The 25,194-nt window shown below is 41.1% G+C and overlaps 1 protein-coding gene and 1 pseudogene across 7 annotated transcripts in view; both read left to right on the top strand.

The window, feature by feature from the left end:
- Positions 1-23,993, top strand: part of TET1 (tet methylcytosine dioxygenase 1) — a 98,395-nt gene extending 74,402 nt beyond the window's left edge. For 3 of the 6 annotated variants that reach the window (XM_077946681.1, XM_077946684.1, XM_077946679.1), the window contains 6 exons: positions 772-922; positions 1,274-1,360; positions 9,506-9,595; positions 11,866-12,003; positions 15,855-16,206; positions 20,321-23,993. In XM_077946681.1, the coding sequence (XP_077802807.1) occupies positions 772-922; positions 1,274-1,360; positions 9,506-9,595; positions 11,866-12,003; positions 15,855-16,206; positions 20,321-21,327 (1,825 nt within the window). In that variant the 3' untranslated portion in view covers positions 21,328-23,993. The remainder of the gene's footprint in view (positions 1-771; positions 923-1,273; positions 1,361-9,505; positions 9,596-11,865; positions 12,004-15,854; positions 16,207-20,320) is intronic. The other 3 variants (XM_077946683.1, XM_077946685.1, XM_077946682.1) reach the window with 1 other exon arrangement.
- Positions 887-3,124, top strand: LOC693844 (small ribosomal subunit protein eS1 pseudogene; annotated as a pseudogene). The gene is made up of 3 exons (XR_013398102.1): positions 887-922; positions 1,274-1,360; positions 2,159-3,124. The product of XR_013398102.1 is annotated as a small ribosomal subunit protein eS1 pseudogene (transcript).
- Positions 23,994-25,194: the final 1,201 nt, after the last annotated feature.

The raw sequence follows: 25,194 nt of genomic DNA, 5'->3' as shown, positions 1-25,194 counted from the left end.
TCATTTTAGATATAAAGCAGCTGAATTCCAAAGAGGTAATAAAATGTTCTAATTTTCATTTGTGATATGGAACAAATCCAGGATTTAAAACCCAGATTTAAAAACCAGGTTCTTTCCAGGCTCAGTGCCTCACACCTGTAATCCCAGCACTTCGGGAGGGTAGATAACTTGGGGTCAGGAGTTTGAGACCAGCCTGGCCAACCTGGTGAAACCCGTCTCTACTAAAAATACAAAAATTAGCTGGGCATGGTGGTGCACACCTGTAATCCCAGCTGCTCAGGGATCTGAAGCAGCAGAAGCGATTGAACTTGGGAGGCGGAGGTTGCAGTGAGCCAAGATTATGCCATTGCAATCCACCCTTGGTGACAGGGCTAGACCCCATCTCAAAAAAAAAAAAAAAAAAAAAGAAAAACCCAGGTTCTTTATTTCCCTATCTCAGACATCTCCAAATCAAACAATATTGTGGATATTTTAGATCTGTATAGTTTATTCCCATTTATTTGGAATTGCAATCATGACCAGTATTTTTGCTAAAAATTTGGTTATAATAAAGTATAGTTAGCCCTGGTCCCCTAGTCAGATTTCTTGAAAAAACAAAAGTTAGCTTTTTATTGTTAACATTAAACTACTTTAAATAAGTAATATAATAGATAAGTGTTATAACCGGTTCTTTAGCCATCCAACCTTCTAAAACTATATAAACCTGAAATGTTGTGTCTGAGGTGTTGTAATGCTTCATCAATTCACTCTCTTGTAATTCCAATCTTACAGTCGTACCTGTACATGTCAAGGAATTGATCCAGAGACTTGTGGAGCTTCATTCTCTTTTGGCTGTTCATGGAGTATGTACTTTAATGGTTGTAAGTTTGGTAGAAGCCCAAGCCCCAGGAGATTTAGAATTGATCCAAGCTCTCCCTTACATGTAAGTGTTCTTTTTTATTCAAATAATTTATTTTTGAATTACACATTGAATATTTAAGTGCATTCCTTTAACATTTTCTGAAACACTATAACAACTAAATATTGAAAAGTAGTAATCAAATAGTAAAATTATATTTCTATTATATAAGTAAATAAATTAAGACTCTAAACAAATTAGGTAAAGACTTTAGCTATCACCCCAAATTCCAATTGTCCCTGGCTTCCTCCTCCTGCTCTACTACCCCACCCCAGCAAAATCATCATTAAAAGAACCTAGAATTTTATACTCAACCAAAATAGGAAAAACCCATTTGCCAAAATTTCAAAGACTCAGAAAGTTTACTACCCACAGACCTACTATGAAAGAATTACTAAAGGACGTAATCCAGAAAGAAGATATATGAAACCGGAACGAATCAGTCCGGGACACGAGGCCATGGTGAGCAAAGAAATTAGTCAAACTTGGTGTTAAGTTAAATAAGTTCAATACTTATATATTTTAAATAAAAATAACCTATAACTCCATAAGCCTTTATCAGCTTGTGGGTGGGTAGGCAGTGGGAGGGGGTGGGGCACCAATAGGAACTAAGTATTCTAATGTGTTATGCTTTGTTTGTGTAGTGAGGATTTATATATTGATTAACTATAAGACTGATATCTTTTAATCTTTGAGTAGTGACCAAGAGTAAAAAAACATTTTATATTACAAGCCACTATACACATACATAGACATAAGGAAATAATTAGACCTATCTGAAAACAATACTTCCTTTCTTACATGTAACAACAGTAACATTAAAATATTTAAAAGGTTAATATCATTGTAGTTACTCTCTAAGAGTCTCTATGATGCATTTTTTATCAGATTTTTTAATTTTTATTTATTTATTTTGAGACAGAGTTTCACTCTTGTTGCCCAGACTGGAGTGCAAAGGCATGATCTCGGCTCACTGCAACCTCCACTTCCTAGGTTCAAGCAGTTCTCCTGCCTCAGTCTCCCAAATAGCTGAGATTACAGGCATGCACCACCATCATGCCCAGCAAATTTAGTATTTTTGGTGAGATGAGGTTTCACCATGTTGGCCAGGCTAGTCTTGAACTCTGGATCTCAGGTGAGATCTGTAGTCCCAGCTACTAAGGAGGCTGAGGTGGGAGGTTGTCTTGAGCCAACCAGCTAGGTTTTTTTTCTAAATATTATATGATAAAAGTATCTGTCTCTTTTTGGCTCTCTGAGCAGCACCATGGTTGTTGGCAAGAATAAGCCCCTTATGAAGGGTGGCACAAAGGGAGCCAAGAAGAAAGTGCTTGATCCATTTTCTAAGAAAGATTGGTATAATGTGAAAGCATCTGCCGTGTTCAATATAAGAAATATTGGGAAGACACAAGTCACCAGGACCCAAGGAACCATAATTGAATCTGATGGCCTCAAGGGTCATGTGTTTGAAGTGAGTCTTGCTGATTTGCAGAATGATAAAGTTGCATTTAGAAAATTCAAGCTGATTACTGAAGATGTTCAGGGCAATAATTGCCTGATTAGCTTCCCTGGCATGGATCTTACCCATGACAAAATGTGTTCCATGGTCAAGAAATGGCAGACAATGATTGAAGCTCATGTCAATATCAAGACGACTGGTGCTTACTTGCTTCATGTGTTCTGTGTTGGTTTTACTAAAAAATGCAACAATCGGATACGGAAGACCTCTTATGCTTAGCACCAACGGTTCGGCCAAATCCAGAACAAGATGATGGAAATCATGACCCAAGAGGTGCAGACAAATTACTTGAAAGAAGTGGTCAATAAATTGAGGATTGGAAAAGACATAGAAAAAATTCTTGCCAATCTGTCCTCTCCATGATGTCTTTGTTAGAAAGGTTAAAGTGCTGAAGAAGCCTAGCTTTGAATTGGGGAAACTCATGGAGCTTATTGTGAAGGTAGTAGCTCTGGAAAAGCCGCTGAGGATGAAACAGGTGCTAAAGTAGAACGAGCTGATGGATATGAACCACCAGTCCAAGAATCTGTTTAAAGTTCAGACTTATAATAGTGGCAAATAAAAAGTCATATTTGTGGGGGGAAAGAAGTATCTGTTAGTTTATAAATATAAAGGATCTTCAAAACATTCAAGGAAAATGCATATTATGAATAAACTATGCATGGATTTCATAATATTTTTTTACCAAAATAAAATACTAACTTGTAACATGCCTGAATGGAGTCTCATTTGAAGCACTAAGAAGGATAACATGTCAGTTTATAAACTGCCTCTATCAGAGCGACATGAATTGTGCTAAAATTGAAGCAAGAACAAACATCGAATTTCTGGTGAAGCTTGGGTGGAAGAATGATAAATTCATTGATGCCTTCTAAAAAGCTTATGGGCAATGTCATAAAGAAATCTGCAGTTTACAAATGGATAGCTCATTTTAAGAACGGATGGGACGATTTTGAAGATGAAGGCTAAAGCAGCAAACTATCCATGTAGTTTTATTTTATTTTATTTTTTTATTTTTATTTTTTGAATCTGGGTCTCGCTTTGTCGTCCAGGCTGGAGTGCAGTGGTGTGATCTCGGCTCACTCACTGGACCTGAGCTCAAGTGATCCGCCTGACTCAGCCTCTCAAAGTGCTGGCATTACAGGCATGAGACACAGTGGTCAGGCAGCTTTTTAGAAATTGAGATAAAAGGCCGGGCGCGGTGGCTCAAGCCTGTAATCCCAGCACTTTGGGAGGCCGAGACGGGCGGATCACGAGGTCAGGAGATCGAGACCATCCTGGCGAACACGGTGAAACCCCGTCTCTACTAAAAAATACAAAAAACTAGCCGGGCGAGGCGGCGGGCGCCTGTAGTCCCAGCTACTCGGGAGGCTGAGGCAGGAGAATGGCGTGAACCCGGGAGGCGGAGCTTGCAGTGAGCCGAGATCGCGCCACTGCACTCCAGCCTGGGCGACAGAGCGAGACTCCGTCTCAAAAAAAAAAAAAAAAAAATTAGCCAGGCATGGTGGTGGGTGCCTTTAGTCCCAGCTACTCAGGAGGGTGAGGCAGGAGAATGTAGTGAACCCAGGAGATGGAGGTTGCAGTGAGCCAAGATTGCACCATTGCACTCCAGTCTGGGCGATACAGCGAGACTCCATCTCAAAAAAAAAAAAAAAAAAAAAAAAAGAAAGAAAAAAAAAAAGAAAGAAAAAAAAGAAAGAAAGCTACTCGGGAGGCTGAGGCAGGAGAATGGCATAAACCCGGGGGGGCGGAGCTTGCAGTGAGCTGAGATCCGGCCACTGCACTCCAGCCCGGGCGACAGAGCCAGACTCCGTCTCAAAAAAAAAAAAAAAAAAAAAAAAGAAATTAAGATAAAATCGGCCCTCTCTGGCTGTTTAAGGAAAAATATTTGGCCCAAGATCAGTGACAGTCCCTACTCCTTGCCAGGTGCCCAATTAATACCTAGGCTATTTTATAAAGCTATTTTGTTGTTTAAAGTTTCACTCTTATTGCCCAGGCTGGCATGCAATGGCTTGATCTCAGCTTACTGCAACCTCCACCTCCCGGGTTCAAGCGATTCACCTGCCCCAGCCTTCTGAGTAGCTGGGATTATAAGTGCCCAACACCACACCCAGCTAATTTTTTGTATATTTAGTAGAGACGGTGTTTCACCAGGATGGTCTCAATCTTCTGACCTCGTGATCCACCCACCTTGGCCTCCCAAAGTGCTAGGATTACAGGCGTGAGTCACCGCGCCTGGCCTGGCCTTGTTTGTTTGTTTGTTTGTTTGTTTGTTTGTTTTGAGACGGAATCTTGCTCTGTTGCCCAGGCTGGAGTGCAGTGGCGCAATCTCGGCTTACTGCGAGCTCCACCTCCCAGGTTCACACCATTCTCCTGCCTCAGCCTCCCGAGTAGCTAGGACTACAGGCGCCCTCCACCACGCCCGGCCAATTTTTTTGTATTTTTAATAGAGACGGGGTTTCACCGTGTTAGCCAGGATGTGTATTTTTTCTTTTTAGTAGAGATGGGGTTTCATCATATTGGCCAGGCTGGTCTTGAACTCCCGACCTCAGATGATCTGCCCTCCTCCGCCTCCCAAAGTGCTGGGATTATAGATGTGAGCCACTGTGCCTGGCCCACGCTCAGCCAGAATCAAAGAGTTTTAAGGAGAAGAGTGACATACTTAAACTTGCCCTTGAATGAGATCCCTCTAGATGCTGTTTGAACAATAGACTAAATGTAACCAAGAGTAGATTTAGCAAGAGGAGCCAACTATCCATGAGCACAATCCATGGAGGGGATAGTGGTGACTTAAATTATAAGGAGGGGTTTCATCTTTATCATCAGGCACACTGGAAATAGGACCAGGTTTGTAGAGTGGGGGATCAATAATTCACTTTGGATATATTGGTATTGAAATTCCTAAGGGAAATCTACATGGGAATGTCAGGTCAATAATAATGGGAATCTGGAACTTAAGAAATGGTCTAAGTGGTAATTATAGCTATGGATGATGATATGATGGTCCTAGAGATTAGATACAGACAAGAGTGCTAACAGAGGCCTGGTGTGGTGGCTTACATCTGTAATCCCAGTACTTTGGGAGGCCAAGGCAGGTGGATCACTTGAGGTCAGGAGTTTGAGACCAGCCTGGCTAACACGGTGAAACTCTGTCTCTACTGAAAATAAAAAAATTAGCCGGGCATGGTGGTGGGCACCTGTAATTCCAGCTACTCAAGTGCCTAAGGCAGGAGAATTGCTTGAACCTGTGAGGCCGAGGGTGCAGTGAGCTGAGATTGCACCACTGTACCCCCGCCACCACACAGACACACACACACAAAATAAGGTAGGAGAGGGAGTTAATCTTGACCACCAATAGGAACATATCTGATACGTAATTCCCCCTGTATCTGATATGCACGTTCATTCTAATGAAATAATTAGAAAGTCAGGATTTTACAATATGAATAATAAGCCTGTAATAGTAAAATAATACTAATAGGGCCAGGCACAGTGGCTCACACCTGTAATCCCAGCACTTTGGGAGGCCGAGGCGGGTGGATAACTTAAGGTCAGGAGTTCAAGACCAGCATGGCCAACATGGTGAAACCCCGTCTCTACTAAAAATGAAAAAAAGTATCCAGGCATGCTGGCACATGCTTGTAATTCCAGCTACTTAGGAGGCTGAGGCAAGAGAATTGCTTGAACCTGGGAGGTGGAGGATGCAGTGAACCGAGATTGTGCTGCTGCACTCGTACTCCGGCCTGGGCGACAGAGTGAAACTCCATCTCAAAAAACTAAAAAATGAAAAATAATCACAGTGGGGCCGGCACTTTGGGAGGCCGAGACAGGCGGATCACGAGGTCAGGAGATCGAGACCATCCTGGCTAACACGGTGAAACCCCGTCTCTACTAAAAAATACAAAAAACTAGCTGGGCGAAGTGGCGGGCTCCTGTAGTCCCAGCTACATGGGAGACTGAGACAGGAGAATGGTGTAAACCTGGGAGGCGGAGCTTGCAGTGAGCTGAGATCCGGCCACTGCACTCCAGCCCGGGCGACAGAGCAAGATTCTGTCTCAAAAAAAAAAAAAGAAAAAAGAAAAATAATCACAGTGAACTGTACAAGCTATGAGTTGCTTCTAGTTGTCTACTTTATTTCAGTGCTTCTACAGAATAAATGAGGTAATTTGAGTTGACCTGTTCCTCAGTAGGACTTGTGACTCTGTGTGGTCCATAACAGAATAAAGATTATTACAAAATAGAATAAAGTGATGTGAGAATATTGAAGAATTTAAACCTGATGCTGCATACAAAAAGTATAGAATTTACATGTGACTTTTGCAGTGTTCATATCAATAGCAGTACACAACTGTTAATATTTCTCTGCATTATTCCACTGGTAGTAAAACGGGGTTACCCAGCCCACTGGATACTTCCAATGATTGAAGACATAAATAGAATTGTTTTAATGGGTATTTAAATCATAATTCTAAAGTTTCTCCCAAATAAACATAATAATTAGTGTGAGAGTTTAGCTAGGGCATGTTTTTAAAGTAAGGTCATGACTTTCCTGGTTTTTTGTTTTGTTTTGTTTTTGTTTTTGTTTTTTGAGACAGAGTCTGCCTCTTTCTCCCAGGCTGGAGTGCAATGCCATGATCTCGGCTCACTGCAATCTCCACCTCTCAGATTCAATAGATTCTCCTGCCTCAGCATCCCAAATATCTGGGACTACAGGAACATGCCACCACACCTTGCTAATTTTTGTATTTTTAGTAGAGGCTGGGTTTCACCATGTTGGCCAGGCTGGTCTCGAACTTCTGACCTCAGGTGATTCACCCACTTCAGCCTCCCAAAGTGCCGGGATTACAGGCATGAGCCACTGTGCCCAGCTGACTTTCCTGGTTTTTAAACTACAATGGGTAGGATAAAAGTAGCCTGATTAACAGACAAATCTGTGAATGGATCCTATGAATTTTTTTGTATAATCAAGTCAATATAAATCAATAGGAAACCAAAATGATTATGAGTCACACTTTACGGTTGCTAAGATTGAGGGTTGTCAGAAACCACTAAATAATTGAACTGTTGTGTCTAAATTATTGTATAACTTTGGCTTTTATAATAATTTGATGCATACCAAAGGTTAATTGATTCATATAATGGTCTCCTTTCTGTGTTGATGGCATCTCCTTCCACCAAATCTCACATGAGCACATGAGGCAAAAGCCTCACTCACACTTTTTAGTCCATGTTCTCTATACTTTGTTTTTTTTTAGACAAGATCTGGCCCTGTCACCCAGGCTGGAGTGCAGTGGTATGATCTCATCTCACTGCCACTTCTGCCTCCCAGGTTCAAGCAACCTTCCCATCTCAGCCTCCCAAGTAGCTGGGACTACAAGTAGGCTCCATCACGACTGGCTAATTTTTTTTACTTCTTGAAGAGGTGTGGAGTTTCACCAAGTTCCCCCGACTGGTCTCAAATTCTTGAGCTCAAGTGATCTACCCACCTTGGCCTCTCACAATGTTGGGATTACAGGCGTTAGCCACCACGCCTGGCCCTCTATACCCTTCCAATTGATTTCCTAAGAGGTGACTGTTCCTTTACCAGATATCTAAGTTGATGCAGAATGTAATCATTTCTGAAACACTTTCAGTGTTCTTTCAACTATCTGTGTTTCCAAAGGCTCCCTTCTCTGTTTCATTTCTCATACTGTCATCATGGATTTTTTTAATAGAGACTTTTGTGATAGTTTTCCTTTGAAAAAATCTGACGTCTCTATCAGTAGCAATCCAGATTTCTTGAGTGTTAATGGTCCTCATAGTCCTTCCAAGTCTTCTTCAATTTGTAGTTTTTTGTTTTTGTTTTGGTTTTTTTTTTTTTGAGACGGAGTCTCGCTCTGTCGCCCAGGCTGGAGTGCAGTGGCCGGATCTCAGCTCACTGCAAGCTCCGCCTCCCGGGTTTACGCCATTCTCCTGCCTCAGCCTCCCGAGTAGCTGGGACTACAGGCGCCCGCCACCTCGCCTGGCTAAATTTTTGTATTTTTTAGTAGAGATGGGGTTTCACCATGTCAGCCAGGATGGTCTCCATCTCCTGACCTCGTGATCCGCCCGTCTCGGCCTCCCAAAGTGCTGGGATTACAGGCTTGAGCCACGGCGCCCGGCCAATTTGTAGTTATTATAGTGTGGAAAAGAGAACTGTAGACAACCACTTGCCCACTTACTTCCTTTGATCTGCAGGCATTTACTAAACCTCTCAGTTATCCTGACCTTGCTCTTTTGTAGAGATCATGCATAATATTCCTATTTCATGGTCCATAAGGACACGTGCTTAATTCATAAAGACATATGGATTCCATTTGAAACAGTATGTCACACAAAGTAGGTGTTTTATATATGTACTCTCTCTTCTCGTTATAGAAAATTGTTAACATTGTAACCAAATTACTTGTCATTTCCCCTTGCCAGCAGGAACGTTGTTTTCATTTATTCCAAGTGCCCAATACTATTGAATAAATATAAATATTTATTTTTCACAACATGAACAGTATTGTAATTTATCTCTAACACTATTTAAATTTCTAATTACAACAGAATTTTCATTTCAAAAGACTTCATTAAAACATAACAATGTCTAATAGTTTAGATGGAGAAAAGAAGCAATGCGATTTTCTGTGGTAGCTATTTCATCAGGGTAAGAATGAATTGTGCAGGCCGGGCGCGGTGGCTCACGCCTGTAATCCCAGCACTTTGGGAGGCCGAGGCGGGCGGATCACGAGGTCAGGAGATCGAGACCATCCTGGCTAACACGGTGAAACCCCGTCTCTACTAAAAATGCAAAAAAATTAGCCGGGCGAGGCGGCGGGCGCCTGTAGTCCCAGCTACTCAGGAGGCTGAGGCAGGAGAATGGCGTGAACCCGGGAGGCGGAGCTTGCAGTGAGCCGAGATCGCGCCATTGCACTCCAGCCTGGGCGACTAAGCGAGACTCTGTCTCAAAAAAAAAAAAAAAAGAATGAATTGTGCATTAACCACCATCACCCGTGATTTATGGTTCAGATGTACCTTAAACACACAAAGGTGCAATTATAAAATAACTAATGGATTATGTTTTCCTATAGGAAAAAAACCTTGAAGATAACTTACAGAGTTTGGCTACACGATTAGCTCCAATTTATAAGCAGTATGCTCCAGTAGCTTACCAAAATCAGGTATGTATTGGTATGAACTTTTTATTTATTTATTAATTTGAGATGGGGTCTTGCTTTGTTGCCCAGGCAGCAGTACAGTGACATGATCAAAGCTTACTGCAAACTCCTAAGCTCAAACTCCAAGTGATCCTCCTGCCTCATCCTCCAAAAATGCTGGGATTACAGATATGCCAGACCGTTTTATATTTTAAAAAGTCATTGTTAGCCGGGCTCATTAGCTCACGCCTCTAATCCCAGAAATTTTGGAGGCCAAGGCATTCGGATCACCTGAGATCAGGAGTTCAAGACTAGCCTGGCCCACATGGTGAAACCCCATCTCAACTAAAAATACAAAAATTAGCCAGGCATGGTGATGTGCACCTGTAGTCCCAGGTAATCAAGAGGCTGAGGCAGGAGAATCACTTGAACCCAGGAGGCGGAGGTTGCATTGAGCTGAGATCATGCCACTGCACTCCAGCCTGGGTGACAGAGCGAAACTGTCTTTAAAAAAAAAAAAAAAAGGTCATTGTTAATAGAAAATTTTTTTTTTTTTTTTTTTTTTTTGAGACGGAGTCTCACGCTGTTGCCCAGGCTGGAGTGCAGTGGCACGATCTCGGCTCACTGCAAGCTCCGCCTCCTGGGTTCACGCCATTCTCCTGCCTCAGCCTCCTGAGTAGCTGGGACTACAGGCGCCCGCCACCGCGCCCGGCTAATTTTTTGTATTTTTAGTAGAGACGGGGTTTCACTGTGGTCTCGATCTCCTGACCTTGTGATCCTCCCGCCTCGGCCTCCCAAAGTGCTGGGATTACAGGCTTGAGCCACCGCGCCCGGCTGAAAAATTTTCAAATTTGAACAAATATATACATACATAGCATATATATCTAACATACATATATATAATCTACTTATTGATCTACTCTTTTTTTTTTTTTTTTTGACACAGAGTCTTGCTCTTGTTGCCCAGGCTGGAGTCAGCCTCTTGGCTCACTGCAACCTCCGCTTCCCAGTGGGTTCAAGCAGTTCTCCTGCCTCAGCCTCCCGAGTAACTGGGACTACAGGCATGCGCCACCTGGCTAATTTTTGTATTTTTAGTAGAGATGGGGTTTCACCATGTTTCCCAGGCTGGTCTCAAACTCCTGGCCTCAAGTCATCTGCCGGCCTCAAGTGATCTGCCCGCCTCAGCCTCCCAAACTGCTGGGATTACAGGCATGAGCTACCCCGCCCAGCCTCCACCTTTTCATTTTAAAAGGAGTTACAAATTCACTTTCTAGAATAGTTCATGAAATGTGTGTGTATCTTCTTTTTATGGATATTGAAAACTTGTGCTTTTATTGGTCTTTCTTTTTTTTTCTTCTTTCTTTCTTTCTTTTTTTTTTTTTTTTTTTTTTTTTTTTGAGACGGAGTCTTGCTGTGCCCCAGGCTGGAGTGCAGTGGCGCGATCTCGGCTCACTGCAAGCTCTGCCCCGCCGGTTTCACGCCATTCTCCTGCCTCAGCCTCCCAAGTAGCTGGGACTACAGGCGCCCGCCACCTCACCCGGCTAATTTTCTTGTATTTTTAGTAGAGACGGGGTTTCACCGGGTTAGCCAGGATGGTCTCGATCTCCTGACCTCGTGATCTGCCCATCTCGGCCTCCTAAAGTGCTGGGATTACAGGCTTGAGCCACCGCGCCCGGCCTCTTTTTTTTTTTTTTTTTAGACGGAGTCTCGCTCTGTCACCCAGGCTGGAGTGCAGTGGCTTGATCTTGGCTCACCGCAAGCTCTGCCTCCCGGGTTCACACCATTCTCCTGTCTCGGCCTCCTGAGTAGCTGGGACTACAGGTGCCCGCCACCACGCCCGGCTAATTTTTTGTATTTTGTTTAGTAGAGACGGGGTTTCACCGTGGTAGCCAGGATGGTCTCAATCTCCTGACCTCATGATCTGCCTGCCTTGGCCTCCCAAAATCCTGGGATTACAGGCGTGAGCCACTGCGCCCGGCCTTATTGGTCTTTCTTTCTAATGGAATGATTGAGTCTGTTTTACTTGCTTTTTCATCTCCAACAACAATTAGTATCCTCACCCTGCCTTCCTTTGTAAAGTCATTGATTTTCCTTTTACTCCGTGTATTGTCAAGTGCTTTATCCCGAATGTTGCTAAACTACACCTTCACGACAATAATACACTTAGTCTCAGAAATTACAAAGTATAATTAATTAGAAACTTTGTGAGGAAATTATTTTTACTCTTACTCTTTACTGAAGGCAGGTGATTCCCTTCTCTCTCTTAAGATTGTACTCCATGCTTTCTTTTCTAGGTGGAATATGAAAATGTTGCCCGAGAATGTCGGCTTGGCAGTAAGGAAGGTCGTCCCTTCTCTGGGGTCACTGCTTGCCTGGACTTCTGTGCTCATCCCCACAGGGACATTCACAACATGAATAATGGAAGCACTGTGGTATGTACCTGTGTGAATTTGTATTCTAAAAGCTCCATCACTATATGCTTAGGCTGCAGTCCTTAAGTATACTATGATGATTATTACTGTGAGAAATCTTAATTTATGTGCTATTAGAAATAAATAAAAAGAAAAAAAGTTAAAAAATAAGAAATAAGTGTATAGTGCAGGTCTTCATTAAATACATTATCTCTGTACTTCTAAAAAGTAACAGGACCAGCCTCAAACATTTTGTTGAAAGTCTATGTTATATATTTAATTGTGGTGTGTTTGCTGGGAGGCAGGAGTACTTTTTTTTTTTTTTTTTTTTGAGATGGAGTCTCACTCTGTTGCCCGGGCTGGAGTACAGTGGCGCAATCTGAGCTCACTGCAACCTCTGCCTCCTGGGTTCACACCATTCTCCTGCTTTAGCCTCCCGAGTAGCTGGGACTACAGGCACTCACCACCATGCCCGGCCGATTTTTTTGTATTTTTAGTAGAGACGGGATTTCACTGTGTTAGCCAGGATGGTCTTGTTCTCATAACCTCGTGATCCACCCGCCTTGGTCTCCCAAAGTGCTGGGATTACAGGTGTGAGCCACCGCGACCAGCCAATTTTTTAAAGTAACAATTCTCTGCTATCAAACTAGTAGGTATGAAGTTGAGCAGGTTACTTAATATTTGCTTTTGCCATCTGCACTTCAGGGTTTTTGTGAGGCAACTATGCCAGTTATCATCAATATTTGCATTCAGGTATACCTACTATGTTTATAGTTACATAAATCATCACATGTCCATCGCCTGAAGTCAATTAAGAAATACGTAAATTAGGCAGAAGACCCAGTGGAAAATCTTGTAATAGTCTTTTTGTCTGTTTGCTTCACCTAATTATCTTCCTGTCATCTAGTAAAGCGAGATCAATAGAGAGCAATTGCTTTTGTTTTTCTGCTGCACCAGTGTTTTAGGTTTGCCAGATAATTCTGAAACCTTCATTAAGTCTTGGCTGCAGGATGAGCATGTTGGCTCACGTCTGTAATCCCACCTACTTAGGAGGCCAAGATAGGAGGATTGCTTGAGCCCCGGGAGTTCTAGACCAGCCTAGGCAATAAGACCCCGTCTCTTTAAAATATACAATTTAAAAAAAAATTTTTTTTTTTTTTTAGATTTAGCTATAACATCTTATAGTGTGATCGAAAGTATATGATTGGATCTATCAACAGGCAGTCTTCCTTGCTTGGTCTGTCTGTAGAAGAGTATTAGTGATAGATTAAGCCACAATAACCTTTTTTTTTTTTCTTTTTCCTTTTTTTTTTTTTTTTGCATATCATTTCTGTATACAAAAATGTTTTGTAGATCTTTGAGACCAATGTTATTTCCAAGTGTTGAAGTTATGTAAATCCAGCCTGGTAAATATGAACCAGGCAGTGGTTCATCACCATCACTTGGCCGGGACATTTTACCTGAATTACAGAATATCTGTGATCAGGTTGAAGTCAGTTCAGAGTCAAGCTAAGTTTCAGTTTCTCCTCTCTGTGCCCTTTGACTTCCAGTGCCTGGATTACTCACGCAATGAGGGTCTTATCCAGAACTTGACATCACTCCAAATTCCCCCATCTTCAAACATGTGAACTCTTGAAATTCTACCACTCCCTCTCCATCCACCCTGTTTTACCATACTTTCTTTCTTTCTTTTTTTTTTTTTTTTTTGAGACGGAGTCTCACGCTGTTGCCCAGGCTGGAGTGCAGTGGCGCGATCTTGGCTCACTGCAAGCTCCGCCTCCCGGGTTCCCGCCATTCTCCTGCCTCAGCCTCCTGAGTAGCTGGGACTACAGGCGCCCGCCACCGCGCCTGGCTAATTTTTTTGTATTTTTAGTAGAGACGGGGTTTCACTGTGGTCTCGATCTCCTGACCTTGTGATCCGCCCACCTCGGCTTCCCAAAGTGCTGGGATTACAGGCTTGAGCCACCGCGCCCGGCCCTTTTTCTTTTTTTTTAATTGGTTTACTTTCTACTCCTGTGGTAACTATCCTTTCTAATTATGTCAACTCCTTATGTGCTTCTTAGTCTCTCTGTAGCCAATTAAATTGGTTCCAGTAAACATTTATTGATGTGACATTCTGATTTTCAGCATGACTGTTACTAAGTATGAACAGATTACTACCATGACAGTTTAATATTGCAGGCTTTGGCCAGGCACCATGGCTCATGCCTTCATGCCTGTAATCCCAGCACTTTGGGATGCTGAGGTGGAAGGATTGCTTGAATCCAGGATCTTGAGTGTAGCCTGGGCAGCCTTGTGAGACCCTGTCTCTACAATTAAAAAAAAAAAAAAAATTAGCTATGCACGATGATACACACCTGTATTCCCAGCTACTCGAGAGACTGAGGCAGGAGAAACACTCAAACCCAGGAGTTTGAGGCTGAAACATATATTTATATTTTAGACTTTGCTGAAAAATGTGACTATAGATTTTTTTTAAAAAAAACTGAAATTTTTTAACCTTTAACTTTGCTTTACCTTGGTATCTATCAAGTTCTATCATGAATCCAAAAATGCTTTGGAAATCAAATCTGTTTATTTCCTTTATCTCCAGTCTTTGCTATCATTGAAAGGTTTTATAGCTCCAGGATATGTGTTTTTAATATAAAATAAAGAAAACATTTGATAGGTTTCTGCTGGATTTTTAATATTTGAAAATTAATTTAGCTGGGCCTAGTGGCTCACACCTGTAATCCCAGCTCTCTGGGAGGCTGAGGTGGGCAGATCACTTAAGGAAAATTAATTACAATTAAAATAGTTTTATAATAAAATATTAGTTTTTAAAGCAGAATATTAATATTAGGTATCAAAAGTCAGGAATCACTATAGTGTCTATAGTTCTGTATTTTCGTTTCTCTATAATAAATATAACCTTTAATGTAAGGAGGAGGGCTAAAATAGGTTGCATTTAAGATTAAAAAATTGGCTATTAATATTTCATATCCAAAGAAAGGCAAATTTATTGATATTTATTGATATGGCTCCTCACTGGAATAGAGCAACAATGGAACAGAAAATTAAAAACATTTTTTTAAACTGTTAGCATGTAAGTCTTTCTGGAAAGAGAAATCAGTTATGTCCCCACTATCCAAGGAATGTGACATTCTTGAAATACCGGAAATAGGGTGCTCTGTGAGCTAAAATCGTATCTTCCTAATAAGTTATAGTTAATATGGGCCGGGCACGGTGGCTCACGCCTGTAATCCCAGCACTTTGGGAGGCCGAGATGGGCGGATCACGAGGTCAGGAGATCGAGACCATCCTGACTAACACGGTGAAACCCCGTCTCTACTAAAAACACACAAAAAAATTAGCCGGGCGCGGTGGCGGGCGCCTGTAGTCCCAGCCACACGGGAGGCTGAGGCAGGAGAATGGCGTGAACCCGGGAGGCGAAGCTTGCAGTGAGTGGAGATTGATCCACTGCACTCCAGCCTGGGAGACAGAGCAAGACTCCGTCTCAAAAAAAAAAAAAGTTAATATGAACACAATAAACACAGTTCAATAGCCGTTCCTTAATTTAGGCAATGAAGTAAGATGAAATGTAACAAGAATGTTTATTATAAAAAATAGGTAAGTATTTTGTAATACTATAATTTACTTAGAAAATTAACTAAATATTACTCTGATCTGCCTACAAACAGCTGGGAAGTTACTATGATTGAACAGAGTTGGGTGGCTTGATATAAAATAATAATATACCATCATCAACCAACTGAATATAAAATGGGAATACAAATCTCTTTCCCAAAGGTAACAAAACGAAGGTAGGAATAGCCACAATGAATGTGCATGGCCCCTATATCTTTCCCCTTTCATGTTTTTCTCCCTATCAGGTGTGTACTTTAACTCGAGAAGATAACCGCTCTTTGGGCGTTATTCCTCAAGATGAGCAGCTCCATGTGCTACCTCTTTATAAGCTTTCAGACACAGATGAGTTTGGCTCCAAGGAGGGAATGGAAGCCAAGATCAAATCTGGGGCCATCGAGGTCCTGGCACCCCGCCGCAAAAAAAGAACGTGTTTCACTCAGCCTGTTCCCCGTTCTGGGAAGAAGAGGGCTGCGATGATGACGGAGGTTCTTGCGCATAAGATAAGGGCAGTGGAGAAGAAACCTATTCCCCGAGTCAAGCGGAAGAATAACTCAACAACAACAAACAACAGTAAGGCTTCGTCACTGCCAGCCTTAGGTGAGCCTTGTGGAACCTGCTAATCTCTGCACAACTTTGATGGATAGAAGTGTTTGGATTTTGCCTTGCACATTATTTGTTTAGAGTTGAAACTAAGACACTGAATATATTTTTACATATGCCAGAAGCAAAAGTCAACAAAAAAGTGACCCATCAGTATTTCTTGGTAATTTTTTCTACTTATCCTTTTTAAAACTTTCACATATTCTTTTTTATGGCATTGGGAAGGGTCTCACTTTATTGCCCAGGCTGGCTTGGCACACCTTGGCTTAAGCAATAATCCCACCTCAGCCTCCTCCAGAGTAGCTGGAACTGCAGGCACACACCACTGTGTCCAGCTAATTTTAACATGTTCTTATCATTTTTCCTGTGAATTTCCCCATCTAATTTGAAGCCCTGCTCATTGTTGTTGGCATAGATAAGAGACATGACTTTCTGGATGCCGTCCTTGATCACCTTTACCCTCAATTTAAGCAATAATTAAACAAATATTACTAAACGCCACTTTCAACAGTGGTATTGTGGGTTGTTGTTGTTGCTGCTGTTTTTGTTTTATTTGTTGTTGTTTTGGGTTTTTGTTTTGTTTTGTTTTGTTTTTTTTGAGACGGAGTCTTGCTGGGTCGCCCAGGCTGGAGTGCAGTGGCCTGATATCAGCTCACTGCGAGCTCAGCCTCCCGAGTAGCTGGGACTATAGGCGCCCGCCAAATTTTTTGTATTTTTTAGTAGAGACGGGGTTTTACCAGGTTAGCCAGGATGGTCTCGATCTCCTGACCTCATGATCCGCCCGCCTCGGCCTCCCAAAGTGCTGGGATTACAGGCTTGAGCCACCGCGCCCAGCCAATTGTTTTGTTTTTGTTTGTGGAGACAAGGTCTTGCTCTGTAGCCCAGGCTGGAATACATGCAGTGGCGTGATCTTTGTTCACCACAGCCTCAACCTTCCAGGCTCAAGCAGTCCTCCCACCTCAGCCTCCCAAGTAGCTGAGACTGTAGTGCATGTGCCACTGTGCCTAGCTAATTATTGTATTTTTTATAGAGATAGAGTTTCACCTGTTTCCCAGGCTGATCTGGAACTCCTGGACTCACATGATCCTCCCAAATTGGTGTAATTACAGGCATGAGCCATCACGCCTGGCTTGATTTGTTGATTATAAAGTCTCATTAGTTTTGGTTTTGGATTTTGGGGTTTTTTTTTTTTTTTTTTTTTTTTGAGACGGAGTCTCGCTGTGTCGCCCAGGCTGGAGTACAGTGGCCGGATCTCAGCTCACTGCAAGCTCTGCCTCCCGGGTTTTTACGCCATTCTCCTGCCTCAGCCTCCCGAGTAGCTGGGACTACAGGCGCCCGCCACCTCGCCCGGCTAGTTTTTTGTATTTTTTAGTAGAGATGGGGTTTCACCGTGTTAGCCAGGATGGTCTCGAACTCCTGACCTCGTGATCCGCCCGTCTCGGCCTCCCAAAGTGCTGGGATTACAGGCTTGAGCCACCGCGCCCGGCCAAGGGTTTTTTTTTTTGAGAGACAGAGTCTTGCTATGTTGCCAAAGCTGGAACACAATGGCTATTCACAGACACAATCATAGCACAATGCTGCCTCAAACTCCTGGGATCCCATGGGAACCTCTCTATTAGCTAGAAGTATAGGTGTGCACCACACCTGGCTCTTATCAGCTTTTCACCTAATATATATTTTGAGACGGAGTTTCACTCTGTCACCCAGGCTGGAGTGCAGTGGTACCATCTCGGCTCACTGCAACCTCTACCTCCTTGATTTAGGTGATTCTCCTTCCTCAGCCTCCCGAGTAGCTGGGAGTACAGGTGCCCGCCACCATGCCCAGCTAATTTTTGTATTTTTAGTTGAGATGGGGTTTCACCATGTTGGCCAGACAGGTCTTAAACGCCTGACCTCAAGTGATCCACCCACCTCGGGCTCCCAAAGTGGTGAGATTACAGGTGTGAGCCACCACGCCAGGCCGGCTTCTCAGTTCTTTTGCCACAATCTCAATTGTCTTTGATAGCTTTCTTAATTTCTGTAACAAGTTGTTCCAGGCTCATCTATATAATTCTGCCCCATATTTAAAATCAGCCGTTTCTTTGATAAGCCTATAGAAGGAACAAAAAAAACATGAATTCATACTGACATTCAAAATTAACATTATAATGTATTCCTTAGCTTCTTTCATTTTTACATTTATGAGTAGTTGTTTATTTGTTTTTATAACATGTGCAGAGTTGGCAGTGCAGGCATTTATATAATGCTGAAAGAAATGTAATACAGACAAATACTGAGAAGAAATGTATAGTCCCAGATATTTGTAAGCATAATGTGCAATACTTGGGCCATAATGTCTGTTTCTTTTGTAATTCTACCCCTCGGTCATTTAGTCTTTCCTTCCCATCATTTACCTTCTGTGGACTTCTTAACCTCTATAGTAATAGTGCCACTGATAACAGCAGAGGTTTCCTGATGTACCATTGCTGGATCTTATATATGCATTATCTTTAGAAGTCAGAGCTCTCATGACTCCAGGTTGTAGCATCTGAGAGGAGAACTGCAGAGCTTCTGAAATTGATCAATGTTTATTATATTATCAATGTATTATATTTTTAATTACTTTAAAACACGGCTGCTTTACCTTTTCTTGGTCCTAAGATTTGCTAGTTTTGCACTTCCAAATATTTTTTTTAGAAGTTCACAACAGGAGCCAGGCGTGGTGGCTCACGCCTGTAATCTCATCACTTTGGGAGGCAGAGGCGGGCAGATCACGAGGTCAGGAGTTCAAGACCATCCTGGTCAATGTGGTGAAACCCTGTCTCTACTAAAATACAAAAAATTAGCCAGGCAGGCATGGTGGAGATTGAGACTATTCTGGCCAACGTGGGGAAACCCCGTCTGTACTAAAATACAAAAAATTAGCCAGGTGTGGCAGTGTGTGCTTATAGTCCCAGCTACTTGGGAAGCTGAGATAGGGGACCCACTTGAACCCAGGAGGCAGAGATTGCAGTGAGCCGGGATCGCACCACTGCACTCTAGCCTGGGCGACAGATTGAGACTCCATCTCAAAAAAAAAAAAAAGAACTTCATAACAGGGAGAATGTCCCCAAGGAAAATATTCCCGGCCGGGCGCGGTGGCTCAAGCCTGTAATCCCAGCACTTTGGGAGGCCGAGACGGGTGGATCACGAGGTCAGGAGATCGAGACCATCCTGGTGAACACAGTGAAACCCCGTCTCTACTAAAACTACAAAAAAACTAGCCGGGCGAGGTGGCGGGCGCCTGTAGTCCCAGCTACTCGGGAGGCTGAGGCAGGAGAATGGCGTGAACCCGGGAGGCGGAGCTTGCAGTGAGCTGAGATGCGGCCACTGCACTCCAGCCTGGGCGACAGAGCGAGACTCTGTCTCAAAAAAAAAAAAAAAAGAAAAAGAAAATATTCCCATTGGATGTGACATTTGTGTGGATGTGTCAGAGCAAATAACCCACAGTTGACATCTTGAGAGTAATGCTTACTTCCTTAATGAGAAGGACACTAAGCTGAAATACTCTTGCTTTTGAGGGTCACAAAGATTTATGTTCAACTACAATGTTTTGCTTGACTTCTCTCTGCCTAATCTTGGACTTTGACAGTTATGATGGTTTTGTTACCTAGAAATATTTATAAACTATTACTTATTTTTACTTTTTAAAATATAGGGTCATACTATGCCTTAAGTATATCTAAATATCTCTTTGAATAGTTAAATATTGCTCTATATCATTGTATTATAATACCTGCACAATATTACAACATTTAGTTGTATTATTTACTTCCTACCAAATTAGGTCAATTCTAATATTTTACTATTTCAAACAATGACCAGCCATCCTTTTGGCTAGATTTTTGCACTTATTTGTGCCTCTTTCCCAAAGGAAGAGTTCTTTAAGGAAAATTACTAGATGAAAAAGTATACGAAACTACATAAAATTTTTAATTTGTGTGTGATTTGAAATGAGCAGAACAAAACCGACCAACACAACATCAGTGTTTTCTTATAAAATTCTCTGTACCTGTCTTTGAAAATACTTTTTAAAAGACAACCCTACCAAAAGTAATTTGTATTTTTCTTCACGTTTGGTGTCCTTGTTTAGGGAGTAAAACTGAGACTGTGCAACCTGAAGTAAAAAGTGAAACCGAACCCCATTTTATCTTAAAAAGTTCAGACAACACTAAAACTTATTCGCTGATGCCATCCACTCCTCATCCAGTGAAAGAGGCATCTCCAGTTTTCTCCTGGTCCCCGAAGACTGCTTCAGCCACACCAGCTCCGTTGAAGAATGATGCAGCAGCCTCGTGTGGGTTTTCAGAAAGAAGCAGCACTCCCCACTGTACAATGTCTTCGGGAAGACTCAGTGGTGCCAATGCAGCCGCTGTTGAAGGCCCTGGCATTTCCCAGCTTGGCGAAGCTGCTCCTCTCCCCACCCTGCCTGCTCCTGTGATGGAGCCCCTCGTTAATTCTGAGCCTCCCACTGGTGTGACTGAGCCGCTAACATCTCATCAGCCAAACCACCAGCCCTCCTTCCTCACCTCTCCTCAAGACCTTGACTCTTCTCCAATGGAAGAAGATGAGCAGCATTCTGAAGCAGATGAGCCTCCATCAGACGAACCCCTATCTGATGACCCCCTGTCACCTGCTGAGGAGAAGTTGCCCCACATTGATGAGTATTGGTCAGACAGTGAGCACATCTTTTTGGATGCAAATATTGGTGGGGTGGCCATCGCACCTGCTCACGGCTCGGTTTTGATTGAGTGTGCCCGGCGCGAGCTACACGCTACCACTCCTGTTGAGCACCCCAACCGTAATCATCCAACCCGCCTCTCCCTTGTCTTTTACCAGCACAAAAACCTGAATAAGCCCCAACACGGTTTTGAACTAAACAAGATTAAGTTTGAGGCTAAAGAAGCTAAGAATAAGAAAATGAAGGCCTCAGAGCAAAAAGACCAGGCAGCTAATGAAGGTCCAGAACTGTCCTCTGAAGTAAATGAATTGAACCAAATTCCTTCTCATAAAGCATTAACATTAACCCATGACAATGTTGTCACCGTGTCCCCTTATGCTCTCACACATGTTGCGGGGCCCTATAACCATTGGGTCTGAAGGCTTTTCTCCCCCTCTTAATGCCTTTGCTAGTGCAGTGTATTTTTTCAAGGTGCTGTTAAAAGAAAGTCATGTTGTCGTTTACTATATCTTCATCTCACCCATTTCAAGTCTGAGGTAAAAAAATAATAATGATAACAAAACGGGGTGGGTATTCTTAACTGTGACTATATTTTGACAATTGGTAGAAGGTGCACATTTTAAGCAAAAATAAAAGTTTTATAGTTTTAAATACATAAAGAAATGTTTCAGTTAGGCATTAACCTTGATAGAATCACTCAGTTTGGTGCTTTAAATTAAGTCTGTTTACTATGAAACAAGAGTCATTTTTAGAGGATTTTAACAGGTTCATGTTCTATGATGTAAAATCAAGACACACAGTGTTAACTCTACACAGCTTCTGGTGCTTAACCACATCCACACAGTTAAAAATAAGCTGAATTATTATTTCATGGTGCCATCGTTCCAACATCTTCCAATCATTGCTAGAAAATTGGCATATTCCTTTGAAATAAACTTATGAAATGTTTTCTCTCTTAAAATATTTCTCCTGTGTAAAATACATCATTGTTGTTAGTAATGGTTGGAGGCTGTTCATAAATTGTAAATATATATTTTAAAAGCACTTTCTATTTTTAAAAGTAACTTGAAATAATATAGTATAAGAATCCTATTGTCTATTGTTTGTGCATATTTGCATACAAGAGAAATCATTTATCCTTGCTGTGTAGAGTTCCATCTTGTTAACTGCAGTATGTATTCTAATCATGTATATGGTTTGTGTTCTTTTACTGTGTCCTCTCACTTTCAAGTATTAGCAACTTGCAGTATATAAAATAGTTAGATAATGAGAAGTTGTTAATTATCTCTAAAATTGGAATTAGGAAGCATATCACCAATATTGATTAACTTTTTTTTTTTTTTAGAACTAGGTAAGAGTGGTCTCTTCTTATTGAACAACCTCAATTTAGTTTCATCCCACCTTTCTTAGTATAATCCATGAGAGGTGTTTCCAAAAGGAGATGATGGTACAGGATAGGTTTCAGAAGAGTCAAATGCTTCTAATGTCTCAAGGTGATAAAATACAAAAACTAAGTAGACAGATATTTTGTACTGAAGTCTGATACAGAATTAGGAAAAAACAAATTCTTGTTGAAATATTTTGAAAACAAATTCCCTACTATCATCACATGCCTCCCCAACCCCAAGTCAAACAAGAGGAATGGTACTGTAAACATGGCTTTGTCCGTTAAGAGCTAATTCATTTGTTTATCTTAGCATACTAGATTTGGGAAAATGATAACTCATCTTTTCTGATAATTGCCTATGTTCTAGGTAACAGGAAAGTAGGCATTAAGTTTATTTTAGTCTTCCCATTTTCTTCCTATTACTTATTGACTCATTTTATTGCAAAACAAAAAGGATTACCCGGACAACATGTTTCGAACAAGGAGAATTTTCAATGAAATACTTGATTCTGTTAAAATGCAGAGGTGCTATAACATTCAAAGTGTCAGATTCCTTGGGAGTATGGAAAACCTAATGGTGCTTCTCCCTTGGAAATGCCATAGGAAGCCCACAACCGCTAACACTTACAATTTTGGTGCAAAAGTAAACAGTTCCAGCAGGCTCTCTAAAGAAAAACTCATTGTAACTTATTAAAATAATATATGGTGCAAAGTATCTGTTTTGAGCTTTTGACTAATCCAAGTAAAGGAATATGAAGGGATTGTAAATAACAAAATGTCCATTGATAGACCATGGTGTACAAGTAGATTTCTGCTTGTTGAATATGTAAAATAGGGTAATTCATTGACTTGTTTTAGTATTTTGTGTGCCTTAGATTTCTGTTTTAAGACATGTATATTTTTGTGAGCCTAAGGTTTCTTATATACATATAAATAAGTGATTGTTTATTGCTTCAGCTGCTTCAACAAGATATTTACTAGTATTAGACTATCAGGAATACACCCTTGCGAGATTATGTTTTAGATTTTAGGCCTTAGCTCCCACTAGAAATTATTTCTTCACCAGATTTAATGGATAAAGTTTTATGGCTCTTTATGCATCAACTCATCTACTCATTCTTCGAGTCTACACTTATTGAACGCCTGCAAAATCTAAATATCACTTTTATTTTTCTTTGAATCACCACCTATGACATAGTAAACTTGAAGAATAAAAACTACCCTCAGAAATATTTTTAAAAGAAGTAACAAATTATCTTCAAGATAATCCATGGTAACGTATGCAGTAATTCAAATTGATCTGTCTCTGAATAGGTTTCTTAACAATCTAAACTTGAAACATCAATGTTAATTTTTGGAACTGTTGGGATTTGTGATGCTTGTTGCAGTTTACCAAAACAAGTATTTGAAAATATCTAGTATCAACTGAAATGTTTCCATTCCATTGTTGTAGTTAACATCATGAATGGACTTCCTAAGCTGATTACCCCACTGTGGGAACCAAATGGATTCCTACTTTGTTGGACTCTTTCCTGATTTTAACAATTTACCATCCCATTCTCTGCCCTGTGATTTTTTAAAAGCTTATTCGATGTTCTGCAGCATTGTGATTGTATGCTGGCTACACCGCTTTTAGAATGCTCTTTCTCATGAAGCAAGGAAATAAATTTGTTTGAAATGACATTTTCTCTCATAAAACTGGTCATCTAACATTATTTCTACCCCTCTATTATGTTTTACTGTAATGATCACCTTTTCTTATACTTCTCTTATAACACTTAAATTGGATTTTAAATCTGTGTTTGTTCATAGTATGATCATTGAATTCGCTGATACATGACCTCATTAGCCCACTCAGTTCATAATATGCTACAAACTTACCAACTTTAATGAGAGAATAATTCCAATTCCTGCCTATTGCAGAATCCTACAAAATATCATGCTGTACTTGATATTCCTTTTTTTTTTTTTTTTTTTTTTTGAGACAGAGTCTTGCTCTGTTGCCCAGGCTGGTCTCAAACTCTTGGCCCCAAGCGATCCTCCTGCTTCAGCCTCCTAAAGTGCAAGGATTATAGGCATGAGCCACTCTACCTGGCCTGAAATTCCATTTCTAATGGCTCTTGAGCCATTGTTGAAATTCCTTTTTTTTTCTTGTGCTTGTCAGTCTCACCTACCTCTTGTTTCCAATTCATCTACAAAGTACCAAATAGACCAGGTCATAAACATAATTGAAATACATTTTACTGGAAAGTGAGGCTATCTGAAAAGGCATAGCTGTAGGCAAATTATTGCAACATGTTTACATCTTAAATAACATTCCAACATCTTTGTTATTCAGTCTGCATGTTGATAATTTCATTTATTAAATATAGAACTTCAACTAGATGAGATCCATAAGTAATTTACTTAAGACATAACCTCAATACATATTTAATTGAATACATACCCTGTGTAAATAAGCTACTGATTTAATTCACACGACTAACCTACTTTCTAACATTATTACAGTGGACTTCTACTGATACCATTTCACAATAGCATGTGTGAAAATAACCCTGGACCAGTTTTTAAAACAAAAATTATATTGACTTTTTATCTGGGACATGGGACTTTATTGCATGAAACTTCCATTGACAGTGGGCATAGCATTTCCTTTGCATATGCCAACTAAATCAGTAGCTGTATGCGACCTTTAATAGATATATAGTTATTACCTTCAATTTCACACCTTGATGCATGGAAATCTTTTTTATCTATATTTAATACAACTGTGAGTTTTGATCTTTTATAGAGATTTATGTCAACAGAATTTTGAAATAAGTTCATATAGTAGTGGCCTTTCATAGCAATGGAAGACAGCTGAGAAATCACATAGTTGAATCACTGGGGCCCAGAGAGT

The sequence above is a fragment of the Macaca mulatta genome, chromosome 9, assembly GCF_049350105.2.
Source record: "Macaca mulatta isolate MMU2019108-1 chromosome 9, T2T-MMU8v2.0, whole genome shotgun sequence".
NCBI classification, from domain to species: domain Eukaryota; kingdom Metazoa; phylum Chordata; class Mammalia; order Primates; family Cercopithecidae; genus Macaca; species Macaca mulatta.
Note: the sequence above shows the minus strand (reverse complement) of the source record. Positions and strands in the feature narration are given on the sequence as shown.